At 58.8% G+C, this 24162-nt stretch overlaps 1 protein-coding gene across 1 annotated transcript; it reads right to left on the bottom strand.

Annotated features, from left to right (window-relative positions):
* Positions 1-2465: 2465 nt before the first annotated feature.
* Positions 2466-23187, bottom strand: ACACB (acetyl-CoA carboxylase beta). The gene is given in 52 exon segments (XM_086623743.1): positions 2466-2592; positions 2724-2860; positions 3181-3351; positions 3605-3759; positions 4419-4531; positions 4971-5148; positions 5462-5597; positions 5842-5938; positions 6132-6228; positions 6371-6491; positions 6575-6718; positions 7242-7352; positions 7553-7673; positions 7838-7935; positions 8264-8533; positions 8754-8876; positions 9245-9400; positions 9919-10122; positions 10705-10860; positions 10942-11157; positions 11235-11276; positions 11673-11729; positions 11923-12030; positions 12122-12224; positions 12690-12827; positions 13082-13200; positions 13305-13394; positions 13753-13866; positions 14215-14328; positions 14660-14784; positions 14859-14907; positions 14909-14948; positions 15036-15136; positions 15453-15641; positions 15766-15912; positions 16411-16545; positions 16695-16845; positions 16924-17069; positions 17571-17652; positions 18281-18384; positions 18464-18614; positions 19224-19387; positions 19613-19774; positions 20075-20245; positions 20478-20687; positions 20854-20964; positions 21224-21333; positions 21626-21724; positions 22189-22270; positions 22445-22554; positions 22819-22957; positions 23062-23187. Coding segments are annotated over 52 exon segments (6720 nt in total).
* Positions 23188-24162: the final 975 nt, after the last annotated feature.

Here is a 24162-nt window from a genome sequence, read left to right as displayed (position 1 = left end):
TGCTCCGTACCTGGTAACATACATTGCCAAAAACGTGATGAACCATCTGAAAATATTCCAAGCAGTTTGTACGTTGGAATTGAGCACTTAGTCTACTTCAATCTCCGTGACCACGACGTAATATTTTTTATATCTCGTGTTTGTCTGTTCCTGTGCAGCGGTAGAACTTCCCAGTCCGTCAGTTCCCGCTGTTGTATCCACGTGCTCAGTGGCTCCTCTCTCCCATATGGGTCCGTGTACTAAAAATCCCGGAGGGTGCAGGATGCTGGAGCCACCCCAGTGGGGCACCTTCTTGCTGAAAGTCACTGTTGGGACAACCAGGGGCTGGAAAACATCCATGCCTCTGTCTTCTCCAGTGCACGTGCCCGCCGCAATCCCTTCCAGCAGGGCACAGCGCTCCACGTCGTAATTTATTGCTCGAGAACAAACGTGATAAACGATCATTTGCTGTGACTGGTGTCATCTATGATGTCCTCATTTTTTTAAATAAATATTTCTTAGCACTAAGCCCGGGTCATTCTAGATGTGCTGTGTTACACCCGCCGCGGAGTCATGGCCCTGCCCCGTGACATGCTGCTGCTCCGCGTTAAACACTAATTCCGCGGCATCTGCTACTGGAAATCCAACCCAGCGAGGAAATAGTTTCACACAACTTACGGGTGGTGACAAACGGACAAAGCTCAGACATGTTTGACTCCAGCCGTGGTGTCTGAGTGGGCAGAGGAGTGGGCCCTTCTCATTAATCTAAGACTTGGGTGTCTACACGCCACCACTAACAGGAAAGCTCCTCATCCATCCACAACGCACTCGTAGGGCCCATCTGCACATGGAAGTGAGGGGTTATCTCTAGAAGAACATCTCTCCCCAGGTTTCATTACTTTTAGAGACATAACACCATGTCCAAGCCAAGAGTCTGTCCCTGGCTCAAACCCTCCAGGAGAATAAAGAGTTCACAGGTATTTACCAAACGAACTCTTTCCTAGTTTTGCCAACATTCCTGAAGATCTCTGCAGCTAAACGGGTGGAAGAGCTCTGGTTTAGGGACAGGCGTTTGCAGGAGGGACGCGAGGAGCTGCTCTGTACTACAGCAGTTTCTGTGCCCGGTGGCAGAGGCACCGGCCCCGGCTCGGAACCACTGCGTTTGTGCGATGACAAAAGACGCGGAGCTCAGGAACACCCCCACGAGAACCACGCTCGTTTTATTGGCGGTGGTTTGGCCCCCGTAGGGTGAGCGTCACCTTTGACACCTTTCAAACCAGAAAACAACCCGTGATGCCCTTTCCACCCCCAGGACAGGGAGCCCTCCCCACAGACCCTGGTGGGAGCCCCCAGCCAGCCATGACCAAGGAGGCATCCGACACCTCCACACCACGGCAATACCAGCACGGCACTTGAACTGGGCATCCCATCACCTTCCATCGCCGTGGTGCCTCCCGCTTTGCGAGCCAAAGCTGAGCCTGTGCTGGGGAAATGATGCACCTGCAGAGGTGCACCTGCCTTTCCAGAAGCACACATTCAGATTTCCCCTCCATGAACCAAGGCGACTAAAGGCCACTCAAGAAGCAAGTTATGGGTCCGAGCGGACAGAGAGCTCACCCTGGCTCCTGTGCTTCAGTGGAGGAACTGGGTCACTGGGGCAGGAGCACCCAGAGCCGCATCCTGCCTCCTCTCCATCCTCCACAGGAGCCATAGGATGTAAACACCCAAAGGAGCTGTGGCAGGAGCCAGAAAGGACATGGGACAAACGAGAGGAACAATCGGGTCAGTCAAACTGTGGTGGATCCGTTGATGTTCCTGCTGCAATTGCTCCCAGCACAGATCATTGATGTCTTTTCTGGGCCATCAGCTGCTCATAGTCACAGCTACTGATCGCTCCCCAACAAGGAGAAGAATGAGACAAACTGCTCCTCATAGTTCCTGAGTTTATTTTAAAACATCGGTCTGAGACTGCTTCTTAAGCAGGGTTACGTTTCCGTGTGCCGGTGCCCCGTCAGCCTCAACGTGGCCGTACGGAGACCTCCTCCTTCGTCCCGCTCCCCTCCGGTGCCCGGGCCAGCCGGTTTGTACTTCCAGCTCCGTTCAGTCTCATGAGATGTGTCTGACACTGGTGCTTGTTTTAAAGGCTAAGGCCAGAGCTGGCAACTAAAACACATAAAAGATTTTTAAAATCAACTTCTGCACCAGGTCCAGACTCCAGACTCGGCTCAGGACAAGTTTATCTTCTGCCAAGCCATCCCTCTGACAAACACCCCCAGCATCAGAGGGAACTTAGATGAAAAGACCATCTTCATGGCTTAAAATGCAAACACTGGCGTCCTTTATTTGGGCACCCAAGTAAGAGTCCAAGGTTCCAGTTCAAGGGCTGAGGAACCAGCTGGGGAGGTGAGGTCTGACCTCTGAGCAGCAGCGTGTCCCGGTGCCCCTCCTGCCCTGCAGCGACTGCCCTGCACGCTGCTGCCACCGGCTCAAGGTGGGCCGTCGTTATCCACCGTCGACAGGAGACGGGCGACCTGGGCCTTCTGCGCGCGGGTGATGTGCTGAGCCATCTGGATGATGCAGTCCATGGCCACCTCGGGGTTGGCTTGGACCAAGCTGCAGGGCAGACGGGAGAGGGCAGCTGCCTCAGGGGCTGCAGCAAGAACTGCCTCATCTCCACCACTCGCTGTCCCCAACACCCAGGGGACAGCACTGCCCGTCACACCCCAGCTTCCGCGGCCACTCACCTCCGGACGTGCTTGAGCACGTAGTCCCGCTTCAGGTACTTGATGTTCTCCCAGATGGCCGACTGGGTGCTGTTGTCCTCTTTCATGTGCTTCTCCAGCCACTCCACCACCACCTGGTTGTTGTCCCAGAGGTAGCCCTGGGGAGAGCAGCACTGTGGGCAGGAGATCCTGCTGCCTGCACAGCCTGAGCCCCTCTTTTCTGCTGTGGCCTGAGACTTTTTTTCCTCCCGTGACAAAACCAGGTAATGGAGTTTTTCTTCTCAGTCTTGCACATATGGCACAGCACAGCACGCTCGGCTGCCCACCATGGCACAGGTTGCAGAACAGTAATTCCCATCACGTGTTTAAACCCTTAGGGAGGCACTGATGAAACGACTGAGCAACGGGAAAACAAGGAGACAGTGCTCGGGACCCCCCTGGCCACAGGAACACCCCAGGAAGGTGGGGTTGGGGGTACCTTCGCGGCTCCTTCCGTCTCCATGAACCAGCGCCGCAGCATGGACTGGATGTGGATGTGGCTCAGCTCACTGTTCGCCTTCAGGACCTCCACCTTCACCATCTCCTCCAGCAGCAGCCGTCGCAGCCGCCAGTAGAGGAAGGAGCGGGCATTCTTCCACTCCAGGATGTCCTGCAGAAAGAGGGACAGAGCTCAGGTTCACCTTCGCAGAGGAAGAGGAGCTGACGTGCTCGCTCGCAGCTCTCACCGGTGGGTTTGCAGTCAGCTCTGCTGAGCTGGAGCAGAGAGCAGCACCCGGGGCAGGAACGGCACATGGAGCTGCAGCCCTGACCCCCGGGGTGGGACTTTACCTCCCACCTTTGTGCCACCACTGCAAAACTCCCCGCGCCGAGCCCCTTCCCACCGCTGCCGACGCCTGGCTCACCGTGATGACGCCTTTCTCCTGCATGCGGCCGGGGGTGTCGTGCAGGTCGGCGAAGTGCACGGCCACTTGGTAGTAGATGGGCAGGAGAAGCTCCTCCCGGGCCTTGAGCTGCTTCTCCAGCTCCTTGCGCTGCATCTCGGACAGCTCGGGGGTCCCTGCGGGACACGCCGTGTTGAGCAGCCCACCCGCCACCCCTGTGATGGGGCTCCCCAGGCCACCACGGGGTCTGGGCTCTGCTCTGTGCCACCCCCACCGGGGAACAGGGCTCCCAACGTCATCATCCCTTTGCTTTAGCACATTGGCACCTCTGCCCAGAGCCCAGCCACAGGCGGCCATGCCCACGAAGGGGCCGCGCTGCGTTCAGCACCCACCACGAGAGGTGAGAGGCGGCATTTGCAAGGACTTCGTGGGAGCATGTTTTAGCAGAGCGGAGGGGCACGAGGGCAAGGACCTCCCAATGCAGCCCCACCACCCGCTGCAGCCAGGAGCTGATCACAGGGTGAAAGGATGCCCAGTGCGTTACAGGCAGCCTGTGTGCCCCTCTGTGATGACTACGTGTCATCTCATCAGGTACTGATTCAGCATGGCCACTGTCATTCTTCATCTCAAAGCATGGCAGAAAAGCCCAGCACCATTTATGGAGTCCCCAGGAGATACAGGTGTTTTAAAGTACCACCACATCCCCTTGGTAGGCTCCGCCATCAGAAAAGCCATACAGAATTTTCACAGAGGAACACTACAGGATTTCCCGATGGTTGCCACTGTGGTGTTTGAGCCTCACCAATGCCCACAAACCGGAATGCCCTTCCCTTACCCAGCTGCTCAACGAGCTTGGCATAGACTGTATCGATCCTTCTCATGGTCTTCACCAAATCTTTCTTTCTGTACTTGATCTCCACTGTTCCTCCAGGCTCCAGAATGCCTCCCCTGGAAGAAGAGTTTGGTAAAGCAGGGACTGGTCTGCACAGGAGAATAAATCCTGGGAGAAGAGGTTCAGGCAACTTTCTCTTCTAAGAATTAGGGAGAGGGAAAACCCAAAAGGGTTTTGTTTGAAGTCTGGGACTCTTGTCTATCCTCCCACTTCTCACAGCTTGCTCCAATGTGCACCAATTCAGGTCAGAGAAAAGGCCTCCTGACCCCCAGACCCGTGTTTTACTCACCTGCAGCCGTCGCTGGACGCAGAAGGATATCCCCAAGGAGATACCTGCCACGCTGCTCTGTGAGAGCCCTGCAACTTTTATCTGATGGCTTTGATAAACCAAAGGGTAAAAAATACACCTCTCAAGCGACTGAAGGTCTCTGCCAGCAGGACTATGACTCTGCAGACCTCCTCTGCGGAGGATGCACATCTATTTTGGATGCTGACCTGCTCTCCTTGTCCGCGTAGAGCTCCACGTACAAGGGGTTGATGGTGGAGTCGATGACCACCCAGGAGCCTCCTCGCAGCTCCGCGTGTGGCGGGATGTAGACCAGGACAGGCTGCTTAAAATCCCGGAGGCTATCCACGATGAAGGCGCCGAACTTCAGCATTTGGTCGTACATGTCTGAAAGCCAAAGAGACTCGGTGGCCGGGTGTCCCAGCTGCCGTGGGCCAGGCTATTGCCCCTTGCCTCCTCCTAGCTGCCCAAAGCCACCTTCTCCATTGGAGAGACCAAAGCAGCACCTCAAAAGCAGCCAGCAGGAAGCCACTAAGCCCTGGGTCCTGGCAATGCCCCATCAGCTCCCCAGTCCAACCCTACACCCCGGGTGGTGCGGTCAAGACCCTGGTAGGCCGGGTCAATCCAGGACCCCATGGGGTGACAGAAGTGCCAGCTGTATGTCACAACACAGAGAGCCAGTCACTCCAAGCGTGGGTACCTTTCATGACGCTGGAGAAGCCTCGCCAGTTGGCAAAGATCATCAGCGGGAGGTGCTCCCTGTTGAAGTCCCGAATAGCCTGGGCTGTTTTAAAAGCAGAATCTGGAAACCAGACCTGCCCGGCCTGCTGGATTATCTGCAAAAGATAGCAAGTAGCAGTGCCAAGACCAGTGCTGGTACTTCCTGGCACACCATGCTGGCAGGCTGGAGGCACGCGGTGCGCAAGAGCTGGAAGAGGACAAACTGACCAAGCACCTTGATTTCACCAGTCTTTAAGGAAAACCAAGACATGCCAAAGGATTGCACGAAGCTTTTTCCCTGCTCGCCCCTCCAGTCTCCTCCCAGTTGGTGCCTGGCTGTGCTAAAGTCTCCCCACACACCTTTGCCTCCGAGTCCAAGTTGGCAGGGTCCGCAGGTATCGTCACCTCCACGGTGCGGGTCTCAACAGCGATGACACCCACTGGGAGACCTCCCAGCCTGCAGCGAGGCAGGGTGGCCTCAGCAGAGGCCAGTTCCTCTCCATGCTGCACCTCAGCCCCACCACAGAAGTTCCTTCCACCACCATCCCAAAAGCACTGTCACAGCCAGAGCTTGCCTGTGCTTGACCATGCATGCAGCCTCCCCACATCCCTCTCTGCCCCAGGGCTCCATCCCCTGCTCCCGGCAGTACCTTGCTCTGCCAACCACAACAGTCTGAGCCCATGGCCTCATGATCTCCAGGAAGCTGCCGTGGTCGAAGAAGCCACTCTGCCAGGTCCCCTTGAGAGCTGCACAACACAGGAAAAAGCAGAGTGGCACAACGGTGAGCACCGAAGGGCTCCCTGCGCACCAACCCCAACAAAAAGCACCTTCCGCACCAGAATGGGGGGTTGCAGCCACAGGACACTTTGGGAGCATTGCTGCACTTACTTGGGTGGGGTCTCCCTGCCAGCATCCACCTGGGGTCGTAGGGCACTTTGGAAGGGACAAAATCGATTTCTCTTTCGACAGGGTCACTTATGGCAGTGATGGGCACCGGGCTCTGGTTATCCTGCGAGGGAGAGCCCCGAAGGGCAGGTCACCAGCCAGCTGTGGGGAAACACCCCACACCACCACCCTGCAGCACCCTCCCACCTTGGGTATGTACGAGAGCCACTGCAGGATGGTGTAGACCCCCTCGAAGTCATCCGGGACGGTGACATGGGAAACGCCGTTGTTGTGCATGATCTGCACGCCTCCCAGCTGGTTATTGGATGTGTACACTTCCCGTCCCAGCACCTAGCCAGGACCAGGAACACAGATCAGTCTCTGCCAACGCAGGAGCTGCTCCTCCTTGCTCTAAGTCAAACTTCCGTACGGGCACGTTCCCTCTGGTTTGAGGCTGAATTTCCACCTCTGCCTACCCGGCTGATGTTATGATGTTAAAGCAAAAGAATTCTGCTTCAGACACCTAAAGGGACCCATCAGTTCAGCTAAGCAGGTTTCAAATCAGCTCAAACTGGTGCAATTCTGCCCAAGATGCGTCCTGACCCTGGGACTGGAGTCACACAGTCCCCCCGTGGCAGCTCTGCCATCCCACCCTGCACCAGGAGCAACTGCCCCTAAAGCAATACCAAAGAGCTGCGAGGTGGCATTCTCTCCATTCGCAGGGAGAAGAGCCCAGTTGCAGTTCCCCTTCAGCTCCTCCAGACAGGTCCCATGAGGTGATGTGCAGGGAACTGCCACCTCTTCCCATGGGACAGGGAAGGAGCCCACACGCACAGTGGCGTGAGGGACAGCGCTGGGGGAGGACACACGGTACCTTATTGAGAGCCGTGATGCCGGTGAGGATGATGTGGGAGTTCTCCACCTGGATGACGCGCTGGCCCAGCCTCACCAGGTAGGCACCAATCCCAATGGCACGACAGGTCACCTGGGCACCCACACAAGGACACGTGGGGTTACTGGGGAGAAGGGGCTGCAGCACAGGCTGTGAGCACGATGCTCTGCAGCGGTCTGCACACTCGGGTTGCTCCAGGTTGCTTGGTGCATCCTGTTATTCCCCCAGAGTGACCTTAAAAGCAAGTAGGAGAGAGGGGAGGCGCGGAGCAGGGGAAGGGCCCATGGCTCTACCATGCTGATGGTCACTATTTCATCGTAAGCGCGAGAGGACTCCCCAGCGATGGTTCCAGCAGCACTCAGGTTTTCCACCCCAAATCCGTTGTCCTTCCCAATGATGTCCAGGAGGACGTACCTGGGGAAAGCAGAGCCACAGTGGCGTGGGCAGGACAGGGGAAGCACTCACTTGCATGATGTGTCTGGCAGGATGCTGAGCCAGGACGTGGGAGCTGCATCCCGGCGGGGATACGGGGCAAGGCTCGGGGTGGCTCTGGGCCCCCCTGGGACAGCGGGGCTCACCTGGACTCACCCCCTTCCTCCACATGCTCACAGTGCACCGAGTTCATGGTGCTGATCCTTGTGTAGTCCTGGGGAGTCAGGTACAGGTACTTGAACCCCTGGAAATAAAGAGGAAGAGGAGGAAGATGACTTGTGGAGTCTTCCTGTGCACACGCTCACATGAGACACAGCCTCTCCAAACCCACCCCGTGCATCAGCTGCTGCTCAGGGACCAGGGCTGGACAGGGCAGCCGTGCCAGCACTGGCACTTTTACCTCCATCCTGCTGGGGAAAGCGGAGAGAACCATCCCCATGGCAGTGGGTGCACGTGTGTGCTTACCCCCCCAGCACTGATCCCAGTTTTATGTCCCAGTTTAGCTCTGGTCCTTCCTTCCCCAAACTCCTCTGTTGTTTCCTGTGATAGCAGGAGGGGAGGTGCCCACAGACCTTGCAGGGGTCCGCAGGGTCCACCCAGGCCACCTGGAACATGTGCTTTATCTCGTCGGCGAAGCCGATGCGGGCACCGCTGTTAGCGGCGATGTAGACGCGGGGGATGCCTTCGGCCCGCGCCAGCTCCGAGGCCCGCAGGAAGACCAGGTCCTCCTCCGGCCCGAAGGAACCGATCTTGTGCGTGATGTCGTTGCAGATGAGCACGATGTCCCGGCCTTTCGGATACTCGGGGGTCTTCAGCTTCATTTTGAAAGCAACCATCCCCACCTGCCCCAAAACAGCACACGGTCACAGGGTGGGCTCCTCCAGAGACACGGGCTCTGAGCTGCAGGCTGCAGTGACCGACAGGCAAAGGGTTTGCCTGAGGAGCATCTCCCAGGCTTTAAACACAGCCAGATGGGGGAAGCCACCAGCCATTCCCACCTGCCGCAGCACAGCTTCCCCCCACCCCTCTCCCTCGCCCTGTTCCCAAATCACCCCCGACTACCTCATTCCCTCCAGGGACCCTGTTCATCTGCACGAGGTGCCCCTGCGAGTCCAGCACCAGCTCCGTGTATGTCAGGACATCCTTGGGGTACAGCTCGGAGGAGCCCCACAGCTTGAAGACAGCCTGCAGAGACACCATGTGCGCGGCGCGCTGAAAGCACGGGGCTGAGCGCAGACACACACTCCTGCAGCAGGCTGGGACTTGGGGGGAGCAAAACTTCGTGGCAGAGCCCCCACTGTGCTGCACACCTCCTTGCACGGGGCTTTCTGGTTCATGCCCTCCATGAGTGTGACTACAGCAATGCGCAAGAGCTAGGAACTGGTTTAGAAATGCTTCACATAACCAAAAGTGTTGGGGTTTGGGCTCTTTTCTTTTTCTTTTAGTCACTTGACGGGAGAGAAGTCTTTTCCCTGGATGGGAACATCTGGGGAGGGTGGGGAAGAAAAGCAAACGCAATAATTTGGAGCCTCGTTCTGCTCAGCCGGACTCACCTGCCTGATCATCTCAGGGAAATCATACACGTAGGTGGTGCCCAAGGACTGCGCCTGGAACCGCTTGGCCTGAAGCAGGTCCTTGGTGACGTAGGGGGTGTTGATGAGCATCCCGTGCTGCGGCCCTTGCTTGTCTCCATACGACTGAAACATGATCTGGAGAGAAGGGCAGAGCGTTGGCTGCCTTCCCTCGGCAGGCGGCAAGTCCTCTCTGTAAGGTTGAGGTGCAAGAGCCTCACACGGGCTTTGCCTGGCCAGGGAGCTCGTGCCTGCAGCTCTACTCAACCAAACAATCCAATTTCCCACCCCACTCTTTGCTATCGAGGGGACAGAGCGCAGCACTGCCGTGCTGCAAGCACCAGCAACACCCCAACGCTGACCTTCACCTCCCAGACCAAAAACTGCACAACTACGCACCGGCAACACTCCTGGTTTTGCACTATTTTGGAGCAAAGCATCACCCCGAGGTGCCCCACTGGATGCAGCACCGAGGGGCATGAAACCCAACCAGCCCTGGGAAGGCTGCTGCACCGTCCCGGGGGCTCTGGGACAGGCCAGTGCTGCAGGTGCATGAAGGTTTTTGCAGAAACCACCCCAAAGCTTCACCGTGGCCGATAGCTGCTCCAGCAGTCGGGGTGGGCTCCTGTTTGCAGCCGATGCCTGCAGTTACTCACGCTGCCGGTGCCGGGGTCCCTCACTTCCTTGTAGAGGCTGATGTCCAGGTAGTAGCCGGACTCGTTGGTCAGGAAGAGGCGGATGGGGATGGCGGTGGCAGTGGGCGTCAGGCGGATGTTGATCTTCACCTCGGCCTGCAGGACCCGCAGCTTCCAGAGGCGGCTGCCGTAGCGCATCACCATGGACCGCACCGACTCCTCGATCTGGGCACGGGGCAGCACTCGGATGGGTCCGTGGCCCCAGGGACACCACTGTCCCCGATGCCAAGGCTGGAGCAGCCTCATTCAACAGCAGCATTTTCAGATTCACTTTGGGTGAGCCGCTTCCCTCTCTCCATTCCTGGGACTGGTGCTGCCATCCAGCCTCTCCCCTGGGGAGAGGGAAAGACGGTGCCCCACACAACGGGCACAGCTCCCCTCCTTCAAACCACACGCTGCCCGGGGGAAGAGCCTGCCACCCACCCTCGTGCCCTCCAGGGAACCGCTTGCTTGTCCAAGTCGGTACAAAAAGCCCTGATTGTTGCAAAGTGTGAAACTCCAGCACGTGCCCAGAAAACAGCCCACGGTGAAGGTCTAACACAGAAATGAAGCTGCAGGAGCCTCTGGGGCTGCCAAATCCAACCTTGGTCCAGGGTTGGATGGGCACTGGATGGGACCGGGTCTCACAGCCAGCGTGGGGGGTGGCTGCCCGTCCGTGCAGCGGTACCGAGCGCAGGGGATGACACAGCCTCCCTCCCCAGATCAGCACCACACGGACAGCGGGACGCAGGACACCGAGAAACACACCTTGGAAGGGTCCATGACGACCGTCGGGACAAAGTTGAGGAAGATGTGGTTGCAGTCGGTGCGGACGGTGGTGTTGCTGAAGGCCACCTCCAGCTCATCCATGGCCTCCAGGAGCAGCCGCTCGCCCTCGCTCTGCAGGTACTCGAAAGAAGCCTCCTGCGGCGCGCGGGGCAGTCAGAGCAACCCCTGCCCCAAAACGCACCCACCTCTGCCCGCGCCCCCCCGGCACCACCTTGCCTTGGTGATGAGGTCCGAGTGGCGCACGATGGCGCGGATGAAGAAGCGGTAGTCGGTGGCCTCGGCGCCCGCCTGCACCTTGGCAGCGCCCAGGTAAAGGTGCATCTTGTGGTTGGCACAGGGAATGGCCGTCAGGTCGAAGTTGCGCATGCGGCTCAGCTCCAGCTGGAAGGCCAGCGCCGGCTCCAGGTGCCGGTAGATGCGGTCCTCTGCAAACTGGTGTGGTGTGGGGGGCTGAGCCAGCGCCCGGCCAGCTGGCACCCGCATGGCACAGCTCTTCCCGTGGCTCTTACCTCGTCCCTCGCTCTGAACGTGAAAAACTTTGGGAATTCTCTCTAGGGCAAAGGGGAGAGAGCTCGGTGTGAATCATCCTGGCACGCAGAGGATTTTTCCAATTTTCAGTGAATTCGTTGAAAAGAAAAAACTTTGCAGGTTGCCTGCGCCCCCAAAGGGAGAGGAGCTGAGAGTAACCGATGCCTTTTAACGGCAACTTAAAGCTACGGAGTGGCCATGCAGGGACCACACGTTAGCGACATAAAGGATAATACAGGAGCTAAATCACTCATTGAATCCCTCTTTAACTAATTCCCAGCTCCTGCTGCCCAGGAAGTGCACCCATCACAGAATGGTGTGTCCATAAGGTACTTACAGACGTTTCGAGGGGTTTTAGGGAGGCAGAAACTCGATGTGTCTAAAGTCACATCGTGTTGTGATGTTGCCCCATCACTCACCTGCTGAGCAATGAGAAATGTGATTCTTCGGAGACCACAGTCAACGAGGACGTTTTTCTACGTGGAAACAGAAGGCTCCATCAGTGACAAGAGTTTCTGCATCTCCACCAAGGGAGCAAACAAAAACCCAAGTGGCTGCCGTGGGGTGCGGCGTTTTGGGGAGCGCTGCATGGGGAGGAAGCAGCACCTCAAGATACGGTGCCCTGGTTTGCGGGGTCTGCAAAAAGGAGGTCCAGCCCCAGCAACAGACCTTGGACTGGGCAAAGGCTCTGAAGATGGGAACCAGCTTCTCATCCTCCACGTGTTCAGCCCAGCGGAGCGCGATGTTGAGGATGTGGATTGGCTCCTCACGGATGTTCTGGCAATAAAACCCTTCAGTCAACCCTGACCAGCAGCACCACTGCCATCCCTGCACCATCCAGTGGGGACAGCAACAGCATCGTGCCCACCTTGGCGTCCTCCTCCTCCTCATAGATGGTGGCTCGTGCCTCGCTGAAGAGCGTGGTCTCCGAAGGTGGGTCGGCAAAGCACGAGATCACTTCATCAAAGTTCCTGCCCAAATGCCAGGGATGGGGTGACAAGTCAGCAAGTTGTGCTCACCCCCTGCCCAAGAGGATGGCACCAGGAACCCGCTGCAGCAGGAACACGGGTACCAGTGCAGCAGCCCCAGGGCATGCACTAGCTCCTCTGGGCTGCACCAGTCCATGGCAAAGCCACAGCTCACGAAACGCAGCTCTGAGCACTGCTGTGTTAATGTGCAGAGATGCTTAACTTGTGCCAGCCAAGCTCTCCCCAGGCCCCACGTGTCCCCAGATGACATGTCATGTCCCCACCAGGCAACTGTTGTACTGACACCACTCGGCACTGGCCTCTGGCTGCGGGAGGAACAGGAGCTGCCCCAAGCGCTGCCCAGCCACCACCAGCTTTGGCTCTTCCACCCACTTTTGCTCTCTAATGACTGCAGCGGCACCCAAAAGGCACGTGCATCACCAACCCGGCACGCCCCTGTACCCCCACCTCGTGAAGTCCTCGAATCTGTCGAAGGCCACCATAGCTCCCATCCGCTGGCTCAGGGGAGAAAAGCCACTGTCCATGAAGAGCTCGGTGCTGTGCCGGGCCAGGTCGGGGTTGGAGATGCTGATGGGGACAGATATCCTGCACAGGGCAGCGAGGCAGCCATCAGCCGTGGGTGGAGGCACCGCTCCTGGGTCCGACGGGGACCACGCAGGTCCCACAAGGGACCCTGACCCGGAAAGGGCTCATCCTCCTCCACTGGCAAAGGGAGAGGTGGCAGGCAGCTCCCTCTGAGGGTCCCTGCGTTTTGCAGGGAGGAGGCAATACAAACCCTACAGCTTGGCACAGCAGACCGTGTCCAAGGGAGCAGGACGCGCGTGTGGGGACCCCCATACCTGTTTGGGTGGGAGGAGGGCAGCATGAACTGGAACTCCACCAGGCAGGTGCCATCTGAGAGCTGCCGGTGCTGCAGGCTGTTCAGCTCATAGGCGATGTACCCACGGCGCACGTACACCTGGGAGGGGGGCGGCAGGAGGTACCACTGTGCCCTGCTCCCACCGCACACACCGTGCCATCCTCTCAGGGCTCAGGTGCCCCCGCAGCCCCCCCGGCCCTCACCTCCAGTGCTGCCATGCGCACCACCTGGTTGGCATGGTAGAAGAAGACGGGGAGCACGTCAAAGATGGTGGTTTCTGAGAGGATCAGTTTCTGGGTGGAGAAAGCAAAATTTAGGGCAAGGGCGCCCCGTCACGGGATGTGGGATGTATGTTCCAGAGGGGTGCCTCAATGTGGGCCATCAGGGTGGCGTGGGACACCCAGCCCACTGTGGGGACATTGCCAGACCCAGACGGGGATCCACATGTCAGTCCTCTGCCAAATGGGGTGAGGGGCAGGAGATGGGACTGACAGCACCGGGGTGCACCCCCTTCTGCTCCACACAAGCGCTGACACCGCAGCAAGGCTTGGATCGCTTTTTCGGTTATTTTTAAGAATAAGCCACTTGCAGCCAAACCTTCTCACCAAAGCCACCCAAATCCCCTGTGCGGAAAAACGTGCAATGTCCAACCTTGAGGTTTTCAGGGCAAGACTCGTGTCCGTACATGTCGATAGTGGAGAGGAAGATGGACTCCACCTGGTTGTGCCGCAGCTCGTAGGAGGGCAGGTGAGAGGCGATGAGCACCTGCAAGGGGAGAGAGAGGTGGCTGGGAACTGGTGGTGGGGGATGGGGAGAAGGATGGGGAGAAGGATGGGAGAAGGATGGGGAGAAGGATGGGGAGAAGGATGGGGAGAAGGATGGGGAGAAGGATGGGGAGAAGGATGGGGAGAAGGATGGGGAGAAGGATGGGGAGAAGGATGGGGAGAAGGATGGGGAGAAGGATGGGGAGAAGGATGGGGAGAAGGATGGGGAGAAGGATGGGGAGAAGGATGGGGAGAAGGATGGGGAGAAGGATGGGGAGAAGGATGGGGAGAAGGATGGGGAGAAGGATGGGGAGAAGGATGGGGAGGGCACAGCACAGTGCCTGCTGACCTGCCGGGCTCTCAGCGCCACTTTGGAGTGCTCGGTCTTGCTGAGCTGTGTCAGCTCCTGGAGGATGGCCGTCAGCTCGTCTGTCAGCGTGGGGTCACGGCCACACAATTGGTCCTGCAACACACACACCACCACGGCTCAGCTTGGGGCCCCTCTTTGACCCAAGTGCAGCAATGCAGCGCTGCAGAGGGGAGACAGAAGCCTCCTAAGGAGGGAGGAACAGATGCTTGAATGCAAACCCCAAACCCTGGGGATGCATTACGCAGAGGAGCAGAAAAGTGGTTTCTCAGGTGTCTGCCCAGTTTCGAGGGGAAAGCAGAGGGCTGTGACAGCCACCCACAGCCACTGTCCCGTCCCGCAGCGATGCAGAGCTTGCCTCAGCTTACGGGCTTCTCCCTGCCACCAGCCTTCACTTCTGGTGTCTCAGGGCATGGACTGTACTCACAATTAACGTGGTCACCAGCAGGTTCTTCTTCGCCACCTGGGCATGGGAGAAGATGCTCTCCAGCACGGGGGTCATGTCGGGTTTGTATTGCTCCCGCAGGCTGATGACACACTTGTCATAGTGAGCTGTGGGGCAGAGCATGGTGAGACCCCAGCCCCCTGCCAAAGAGCCTCCCAGAGAGCCCCCCCCAGACCCTCACCGTGCTGGAACTGTGTCTCCACTTGCAGGTAGCGCCGCAGCAGGTCCAGCTACCACTGCCTTCATGTAGCCCCAGATGCCACTGCGGTACCTGGGGAGCGAAGAGCCCAGGGTGCTGCTGCGAGGTGGCAGCAGTGGGGAGGGGACCGGGGAGGGCCCTGGGGGGCACAGGGCTCACCTCTGCACCAGCTGCACCACGCTCTGGGTGTTCATGAAGAAGACCTCCCGCTCAGCCTTCCTCTGCAGCGTGGCTGCGTGGGTGTCCAGCACGTTGGCGATCTGCAGGGAGAGGGCACAGGATCTGCTGCGGTTGGGGCCAGCGTGGCCACAGGGCTGCTGGCCCCCCGGCTCACCCGGGGACAGCGCTGCTGCACACAGAGACTTATTTTGGTTTTGTTTTTTTTTCCCTTAAGTAAAAAATGCCATGTGACAAATGAACATGGAGACACAAGCATAAACCCACAAATGTTCCTGACTCTCATTCAACTTTTTATATTATCTCTTGGCAGGACAAACTCGGGCAGAAACTCCTAATTAGCTCCAGCCAAAAAGGAAGCCGTGGTGGAGCTGGGAGCGCGGCCCCTGGCCCGCTCACCTGCTGGCTGGGGAAGCGGCAGAGCACGGAGGTGATGTTGCTGGCGTACTGCGCCATCACCTTCCGGATCGACTTCTCCACGGACGGGGGGATCCTTCCCGAAATGCTTGTCATGATCTCCTGCAGCTCCAGGAGGGGTAGGGACGGGTCCCGCAGGGTCTTCATCAGCTGTGCCACCCACTCCTTCACCTGCGAGGAGCAGGAGCTGGTGCTGCTCACACCCACCAGTGCTGCCCACATCCCCCGGGCACTGCCCATCTTGCCATCATGGCAAACACAGGACCCTTGGATCACCTTTGTCCCCAGCACCCACCTTGGTGCTGAAGTAGGGCTCGGGCAGGCAGTACCCGTTCATGACGTTGGTGAGATTGTCCAGCATGTTGCGGAGGACCTGGTGCTGCTTCTCGCCAGTGATGGGGAGGGTCTGCTGTGGCGGGAGCCCCCCTGTGAACGGCTGTGCCTGCAGAGAGCAGAGAGGTGGGCTGGCCCAGGTCCTTTCTGAAGCCCCCCAAGAGCTGCATGCCCCAGAGAAACCAGCAGAACCCCTCCAGCATCTGCTTTTGGTGAGATACAGAGGAAGAACCTGACACGCAGCTTCATGTCTCTGCCAGTGCCCCCGTCAAGAAAGCTGCAGAAAAACTGGAGATGCAGCAGAGCGCTAGAGATACACTAGAAACTTGTCTACGAGCTTCTGCACGCTAAGCACGCATGAGATGCTTACTCAGAGCAACGCCGCGGCACACGGAGCAGCCGCTCAAGCTCCAGTGCAGCTGGCTGGGGATGTGGCACGGCCGTGCAAGTGCCACCCTGTGCCAGCACAGGGACAGGTACCTGCTGATGCCCCAACCAGGGCAGCTCCTCTGTTTTGTCCCCCAGTGAGCATCCCCGGCGCCCCACCGGATGCCACTTGGGAGCAGACAGGAGGGGACAGCAGTGTGGCTGCCCCCAGCAGACTCACGGGCTTCACTTTGGAGGGATCGTCCAGCTCGAGCCGGGCGATGACGCAGCCCGCCTCCAGCAGCGCGCCCGGCCGCTTGACGTAGCGCACCCGCCCGGCCTCCTCCACCGCCAGCGTCACGATGATCTTCATCACCTGGGCGAGGATGGGTGAAACGGTCACCCAGCTGGCAGCGCCCGCATGGCGCAGAGTGCCTCGAGCATCGCGGCAGCGTTGGTGGGTTTCATCTCTGCCATCCAGCAGCCTTGCAGGAAGGAAGCTCCTCCAGGATCTGCAAAACTCACCTCGATCTCCGCAAAAACGTTCCCTTCAGCCACGTGGCCACCATCGTCCACCGTGTACTGCAGCAGCTTCCCCGCGGAGGGCGAGCGCAGCACCGTCGGGTCCTTCTCCTTCTCAAAGTCGCACGTTTTGTTGCCGATGGTGATCCGGTATCTTAGAGAGGGGGAAAAAGTCTCACCAACTGGCCACCGGTCAGCAAGAGGGGCTGGTGGGGGCCCAGCAAGAAGGTACCTGTCAATCTCCTCCTTCATGTAGGTGGTGTAGCTGTTGCCATCGTAGGAGAGCAGCAGCCCGCCGTCGTTCAGCCGGTGCACGTCTATCTCTATGTGAGTGCGGTTCATGATGATGACATACGTCGTCAGGGACTGACGGGCAACCTGCGGGCAGCGACCAGGGAGACCCCTCAATGCCACCCCCTGAAACGCGTGCAACAGCCTTTCTAGGGGCTGGGGAGGATGGCAGGGGTGAGGAGCGTCTCGCCATGCTCGGGGCAAGGGCCGGTGGAGGAGCAGCACGTTGCCAGGGGACAGGGCTGTGCCAGGCAGGGCACCAAAGAGCTGGTTCAACTGGCAGCCCAGAGCTGGTTTAACTCATGGCTCACCTGCTGCTTTCATTGTCAGTAGGGAGCTTTGACATGAAGTTCAACTAATTGGGTTTAAAAGCAAGAAGAGGAGGTCCTTTATTAAACTCAGGGCAACAGGATGTGTGTCAATGTCTGTCTAGTTAAAATGATGTTATTAACCTCATTTTTATGTTGCACGTTTTTAAAGGACAGCCTCGTATTTATGGCATTTCTCTCCTTCAAGACCCGAGCACATGTCCCTGTCCCCACAAGAAGCGCTGCAGCCCATTCAGGAGGAGCATGGCCCAACCCTCACCTGGAGAATGTACTTCACGCCCTCGTGGACGAGCTCCACGTCGACGATGTTCAGCAAGGAGGCTGCTGGCAGCACCTGCCCCCTGCAACACAACGGATGGCTCGGGTGGCACAAGCAGTTCCTGCCCTGCACGCCGGCGGGGAGCCAAGTGTGCGAGATGTCAGCGGTGCAGCTGCCCGGACTCCGAGCCTCCCACGGCACGGCACGAAGGTGACCGGAGGGAATAAGCATCCGCTTTAAATGACCCACGTGAGCACCTTGTAGCAACACATCTGGAGGCTGGCCAGATACTGGCAAAACAGAAACGGGCATGGGGGAGAGCCCCGGGTGTCCTCCAAGGCTGGAGGAATAACCTTGACGGTCAAGTGCAAAAACAAAAGCAAGCTGCTCTCAGCCAAGCCACTTTCCCTTGAAAAAGCTGCTTTCCCAACCATGTGAAACCTTTTCCCCTCTCCAGATAAAGCGATAGCCGAGAAGCCGGAGCCGCGAGTCGGGGCAGACACCCAGTTCCTGACTGTTGCAGTGCCAGTGCCTCCAGATTTGCAGAGCCTTTGCAGCAAAAGTGGGAAGGAAGATGGCCCGGGGAGAGCAACACCAGGGTCTCCGTGCTCGCAGGAGCCACCCGGGCAGCCAGATGCCATCCCTTAGGACATGCACTCCCCGTGCCCATGGCCCAGCCGAGCCCCCGTGGGGCAGCCCCCGCTCCACACCTCTCCAGCCAGTGCAGGAAGTCGGTCATGCACGTCCTGAAGGCAGCGTCCGCCACGTTCAGGGCACCGCAGACGACACCCAGCATCGTGTCCGGCTTCTCCGCCTGCGGGGCGCAAAAAGAACGGGGTTGGGTCTCACACCAGGGGAGGAGCAGCAGCCCTGGGGTGGCTGGTGGCCCCCACCTGCACTTTCTCGGCGATCAGATGGTCCAGCCAGCCGGTGTCTATCTCGTTGTTCTGGAAGCTCTCCGTCTCCAGCAGCTTAATCAGATACTCCACTGTGGTCCGGAAATCGCCGCGGATAGACAGCTCTTTCAGGGCCACCACCATGTTCCTTTTAGAGAGCAAAACTCTCCGTTAATGACCGACATGGTGGCACTTGGCTTTCAGCAGAGGAAACCAGGGAACCGCAGGGACTGGGGTGATGAGCTCCCGAGCCCTGGGGGCTCTCGTGGCTGCATGAAACAGCCCCACAGTCATAAAACACTTAAATACCCAAGACCAGGTTGGATGAGGCTTTGGGCAACCTGGTGTAGTGGAAGGTGTCCCTGCCCATGGCAGGGGGGTTGGAACTGGATGATCTTTGAGGTCCCTTCCAACCCAAACCATTCTATGATTCTACGAAGACAGACTCTACATGTCAGCTCAGTTACTGAATGAGTGTTTGCTGCTCGCTGGCACTAAGCACCAGCTTAGGAGATCACTACAACATGTCTTCAAGGACCAGGTTGATGAAGTGGGGCCGTAGCACCAGCACAGTCCAAAAACTTTGGCTTTAACCAGACACTCTCTGGTCTGCGTTTGTGTTTGCAGCACAAACAAGCCACTCAGCACAGCAGCCCCGTTCTGTTCTTCGCAGATAAAAGCCACTTTTCCCAGCTCATGCCCTCATTGCGAGTCTTCCCAAGGACACCCACTCTCCGCCCTGTCCCACCACACTCACGAGATGGCCTCTTCCCGGTTCTCTCCCCACGAGAAGCAGTGCCCGAACTGGGAATCGGCAAATTCGTGCAGCCCCCCGGCCGCCGCCACGCTGAAGTACCCCCAGACGTTCTTGCTGCTGCGGAAGTTCAGCTCCTGCACCGTCCCCGAGCTGGGCTTGAAACCCTGAGCGCAGGCAGAGCAGAAGACATGGAGAAACCAGGCTTGGGGCTCACGCAGCGTAACCAGGGAAGGGGAGCCCCCGTGCCGTTTGTCAGTCTGCACGTGGATCTCACCGATCCCATGGGTTCGATGCCCATGAGCAATGTCCAGCTGAGGAGAACCGTGCCCAGTTCAACCCCTCGAGCAGCAGGGTCCCTCTGTCCCCATGCCCGTCCCGCCCTGGCTCACCTCCTCAGGGTTCTCGCTGGTGATCCGGGCAGCGATGACGTGGCCCCTGGGCACAGGGGTGTTGGTGGGGCTGTGGAAGCAGATGGGTGTATCGCCCCAGGGGTTCTCCCCGTACAGCACCCGGATGTCTTTTATCCTGTGCAAGGGGATGCCCATTGCGATCTGCATGAGGAACAAGGAGGATTTTAGCTGCTGGAAAAAGACTTTAGAGCCAAATTACAACCGGGAGACATCAATAGATGGTCTGAATGAAGAGCGAGGGGAAGAGGTGCCACACTGCGGGCAGCTGCTCCTGGCAGGGAGCCGGGGCAAAGCAAGGGATGATGCTACATTGCTTCCACCTACACTCTAGTGCATGGGACAGTTTCCCTCTGCCAGGCTCCAACCCAGCACTTCTCCCTAAATTACAAAATTGCTTCATCTAATAACACCTCGCGAAGTCACCCGCGTGCACCCACGTACCTGCAGCTGGGCAGCAGGGAGGTTCACGTCCGCGATCATCTCCGTGCAAGGGTGCTCCACCTGCAGACGTGGGTTCAGCTCGAGGAAGTGGAAGCTCCCGTCCTCGCTGTAGAGGTACTCGACGGTGCCCGTGCTCACGTAACCCACCGTCTGGGCCAGGCGGACCGCGCACTGCAGGAGCAGGCAAAACCACCAGCGGCGGTGATGACCCTCCGTTCACCGCAGCAGAGTCAGGGTTGTCCCAAGCAAAACGGCAGCACAGAGTCCTTGCATGGACCCACGCTGGGGCTCCCTTACTTGCTTAGAAGCCTCGGTGCCAAAACCCATGATAAACCCAAAAAAGATCAGAGCAATTCCTGACTAAAACCCCATGCTAGGGGTGGTGAAGACCAGGCCCACCCACCTGCTCCATCACCTCGATGACGGAGGGAGCTGCGATGGTGGTAGGTGCCTCCTCGATGATCTTCTGGTGCCGGCGCTGGATGGAGCAGTCGCGGCCGAAGAGGGAGATGGCGTTGCCGTACTCATCGGCCAGCACCTGCACCTCCAGGTGCCGCGCGTGCTGTGCCAGCTTCATCAGGAAGATGGGGGACCCGGGCGCTTCTGTCTGCACCTGTGGTAAGAGAGAGGGTCATGCTCTGGCATCACCTCCCAGATTCATTCCAGGACGGAGGCAGGTCCTGCGGCAAGCCCAGGTGGGAAGCACAAGACACCCAGAGAGAGAGCAGGACCCTGCTGCGTGCCCAGGGATGGGGATGGCGGCTCTGGGCACCTCTCACCTGCCGGAAGCAGGTACCAAATTCCTCTGCTGCCTCCACTTTTCGGATGCCTTTGCCCCCACCGCCTTCTGCTGCCTTGATCATCAGCGGGTAGCCGATCCTCTTGGCCACCTGAAGGGAGACAAGGACTGGGGTGACTGAAGTGCTCTGGACTCCAACCCATCACCCCAATGGTCCACCCTGCCCCAGCCCCAGGCATCCTCAAGCAGGATTGCCCCGAGTTGCATCCGTGCAGAGGGACAAACTGCTGCAGAAACATCCTTGCATCGCCATCACTGTGCTGGGAGGCCAAAAGGACCAGGGCATGCAGGCTCCAAGAAGAAATAATGGTGGGGGGCAGACAAGCAACTGCCCGTGGGCTTGGCTTTACCTGCAGGCCTTCCTCCACATCCTTCACGCAGCCCTGCGCGTATGTCTCGAGGGGGATGGTGATCGTCTGCTGATGCTTCTGGTCCTCCTCAGACCATTGGGCCAGCAGACCTACAGGCACAGCCAGGGCTACAGTCACCACCAGGGTAGCATGGCTGGCTGTGCCCAAGGAGCTGGGGACCCCACACTGGCACATGCCATTTCCCCTGTTTCCATGCATCCCCGTCTCAAAAACTCCCCTGCCCGAACCAGCAGCTGCTTGGCTGCAGTAGGGTCCCCCATATCTGCAGCAGCCAGGTTGTGGACCCCAACCCTGGTGCTTGCTTTGAGGGAGAAGGAGAGGCAGAGAGGAGAGAAAGGGGGGAGTGAGGAGGGTGCACGGGGCCGGGGAGGAGGCGCTTACCACTCCCACTCCACGGCAGCGTGGGGATCTGGACCGTCTGAGCCACGATGGTGGAGGCGACTTTGTCCCCCAGCGCCCACATGGCATCGCTGGGGGGACCTTCGGAGAGGGAGGGAAGGGGTGAGCTGGGCCAGCCTGTTCCCATCGCATGGATGCTGCAGAAAGCTGCTCCCCAGTGAGCTGGCACCATCAGCCCTTCTGCAAAGTGTAGGGGCGTGGGAAACTCCCAAACCCACTGCCTGGTTCAGGATGGAGTTTGATCCTTCTTCAAGAGAAGCCCAGGCCGTGCCCTAACTGGGCAGCCCACCAGGTCTGCTCCCACCCAACGTTCCTCCATGAATGCTACATCAGCATGAGCATGACAGGGAAAACCCAGAAAACAGTGGGATTCCTGGGACAGCTCCAGGAAACCAGCCTAGGGACTACCACACCACAGGGTGGATGTGCCAGCTGCACGAAACGGGCATTGCCCAGCGCGGTGTCCCTGGTGAGTGAGCATGCATGGACATGCTAGCCCGATGGCCACTGTTCCCTCCAGCACTGGGAAGGCAGCAAGACCTTACCTAGGAAAGCTATCCCGTTCTTCTCCAGCAGCTCTGGCAGCTTGGGGTTTTCTGAGGCATGTCCCCAGCCAGCCCACACCGCCTGGCACAAGAGGAGCAGCGCAAGCCGTTACCTCCCTACCCTGGCATCCTCCCATCGCCCACAGCATCGCGCCTGGCTCCTCTGCACGGAGGGATGTCACCCCATGTCCGAGTGCCCCTTCTTCCCCATCCACTTCCCTTGGCAAAGAGGTGGGAGGCCCATATGGGCTGCTACCTGGACTGGGATCCGCTTGGAAATGTCCACGATCAGCTCCACGTTGGCGTAGTTGTTGTTGTTGGTCCCGCCGGGGACGGGCACGTAGTGGTCTGCCAGTTTGATGTACTCTGAAAGGCAGCGCGTGGCAGCAGTGGGAGCCAGTCCCCCGAGCTGCACCCCACCCGCATGCTGCCCCTTGTGCCCCTTCCCCAAATCCTACATCCCAGGGAGGCTGGAGGTGGGGGAAAATTATTTACTCCTGGATCTGGCCGCACAGGAGGAAAGCGTGTGACCCCGGGCTGTGCAGAGCTCCCCGGGCAGCAGCTCAGGGGGAAGGAAAAGGCTGCCCCAGGGCAGGGGAACACCCCTCGCTGGGATGTTTTAGGAATTACCTGCGTTAGCCTTGAGGTCTTCAGGAGTGACCATGACCACGAACCGGATGGCGCGCTCGTTTCGGAACATCTCGTAGGCCCACCGGCGGATGGAGCGCATGCACTTCACGGCGGCGATGCCGTTGTTGGCGATGAGGACCTGGGGGGACGGGAACGTGGGTGTCAGGCAGAAACCTCTCCTTGCTGCCACGAAAAGCAACCACCAACCACCCGGGCAGAGGCAGCGGCATGCAGGGAAAAGACCTTCTCGATGACACGGTTGCCCCCAAAGCGGGTGACGAACTCGGCCGGCGAGGCGACGGTGAAGTCCCGTTGCAGATCCATCTTCCTGTGCTCGCGGCCCCTCTTCATCAGGTGCAGCCCGGACATGCTGGGCCTGCAGCGGCACGGGTGCCATCAGCAAGCTCACAGCCATGCCAGCGAGCCCTCGCCGGGTGCGAGGAGCACGCTGCTGCCAGCTGGGGCTTCCCAGGGGGTCGGGTCCGCAGGGAGCCCAGCAGCCCGCAGCAGCGCAGACCAGACTTTGCCCCTCCACGGTTTCTTCCGAGGAAAACAGTAAAAACCCTTCACTCTGCTGACACACACAGGGAATATCGGAATTCACCTTCCTCGCCACCAGCTCCCTGTCATGCACCGGGATCTCTCCGAGGTCTGCTGCAAAGCCCCTCCAGCTCCTGGTTCGCAGCAAGCCCAGTTGCAGAGCTGCATTTCCACACACTCCAGTCTATTCCTTGTCTCACACCTCACTGAGCATCCCCGGAGCGGGCAGGTCGGAGCGGGCTGTGCTGGTGATCGGAGCAGCCCTGCCACGGGGCTCCGGCCCCAGCAGCGCTCCGAGGCAGCCTTGGCCGGCGCAGGAGGGTCTGGCAGCACCAGCAGCCCATGGCGGGCACGCTGGGACCTCCTCGGCAGCCGGGCACGTGCCCTCCTGCGGCTCTGACCAGAGTTTTAAGCAACTTTCTATTTTAATTAGCAGGTTCATGCTCCCCACCCTCATAACTCAGGCAGATTTTGAACCGCCAGTTGTTATTCCATGGGTGCACTATAAATAAGCAGCTCCCTGCCCCCCTAGAGTGAGCAGATTTTGCACAAGTAGCACTTGGCACATTTATTTTAAGGGGAAATGTGTCAAAACCCCCTGAGAGGTTGGGAAACATCCTGATCATGCACTCAGGGTATTTTCCAAGTAGCCAGACCACTGCATCGAGTGGTGCCAGGTTTATGATGCTCCAGCACATACTCTGCATGGCTCAGCAGCTTTGCTGGCACCAGCCACGCTGCCCTGAACCCCACCACAAACCCGTCCCATCCTGCAAACCACATCCACAGCATGCCTCGGGTGGC

This window comes from Tauraco erythrolophus, chromosome 19 (assembly GCF_009769465.1).
Source record: "Tauraco erythrolophus isolate bTauEry1 chromosome 19, bTauEry1.pri, whole genome shotgun sequence".
In the NCBI taxonomy this organism is placed as follows: domain Eukaryota; kingdom Metazoa; phylum Chordata; class Aves; order Musophagiformes; family Musophagidae; genus Tauraco; species Tauraco erythrolophus.
This window is presented reverse-complemented; position numbering and strand designations above follow the sequence as displayed.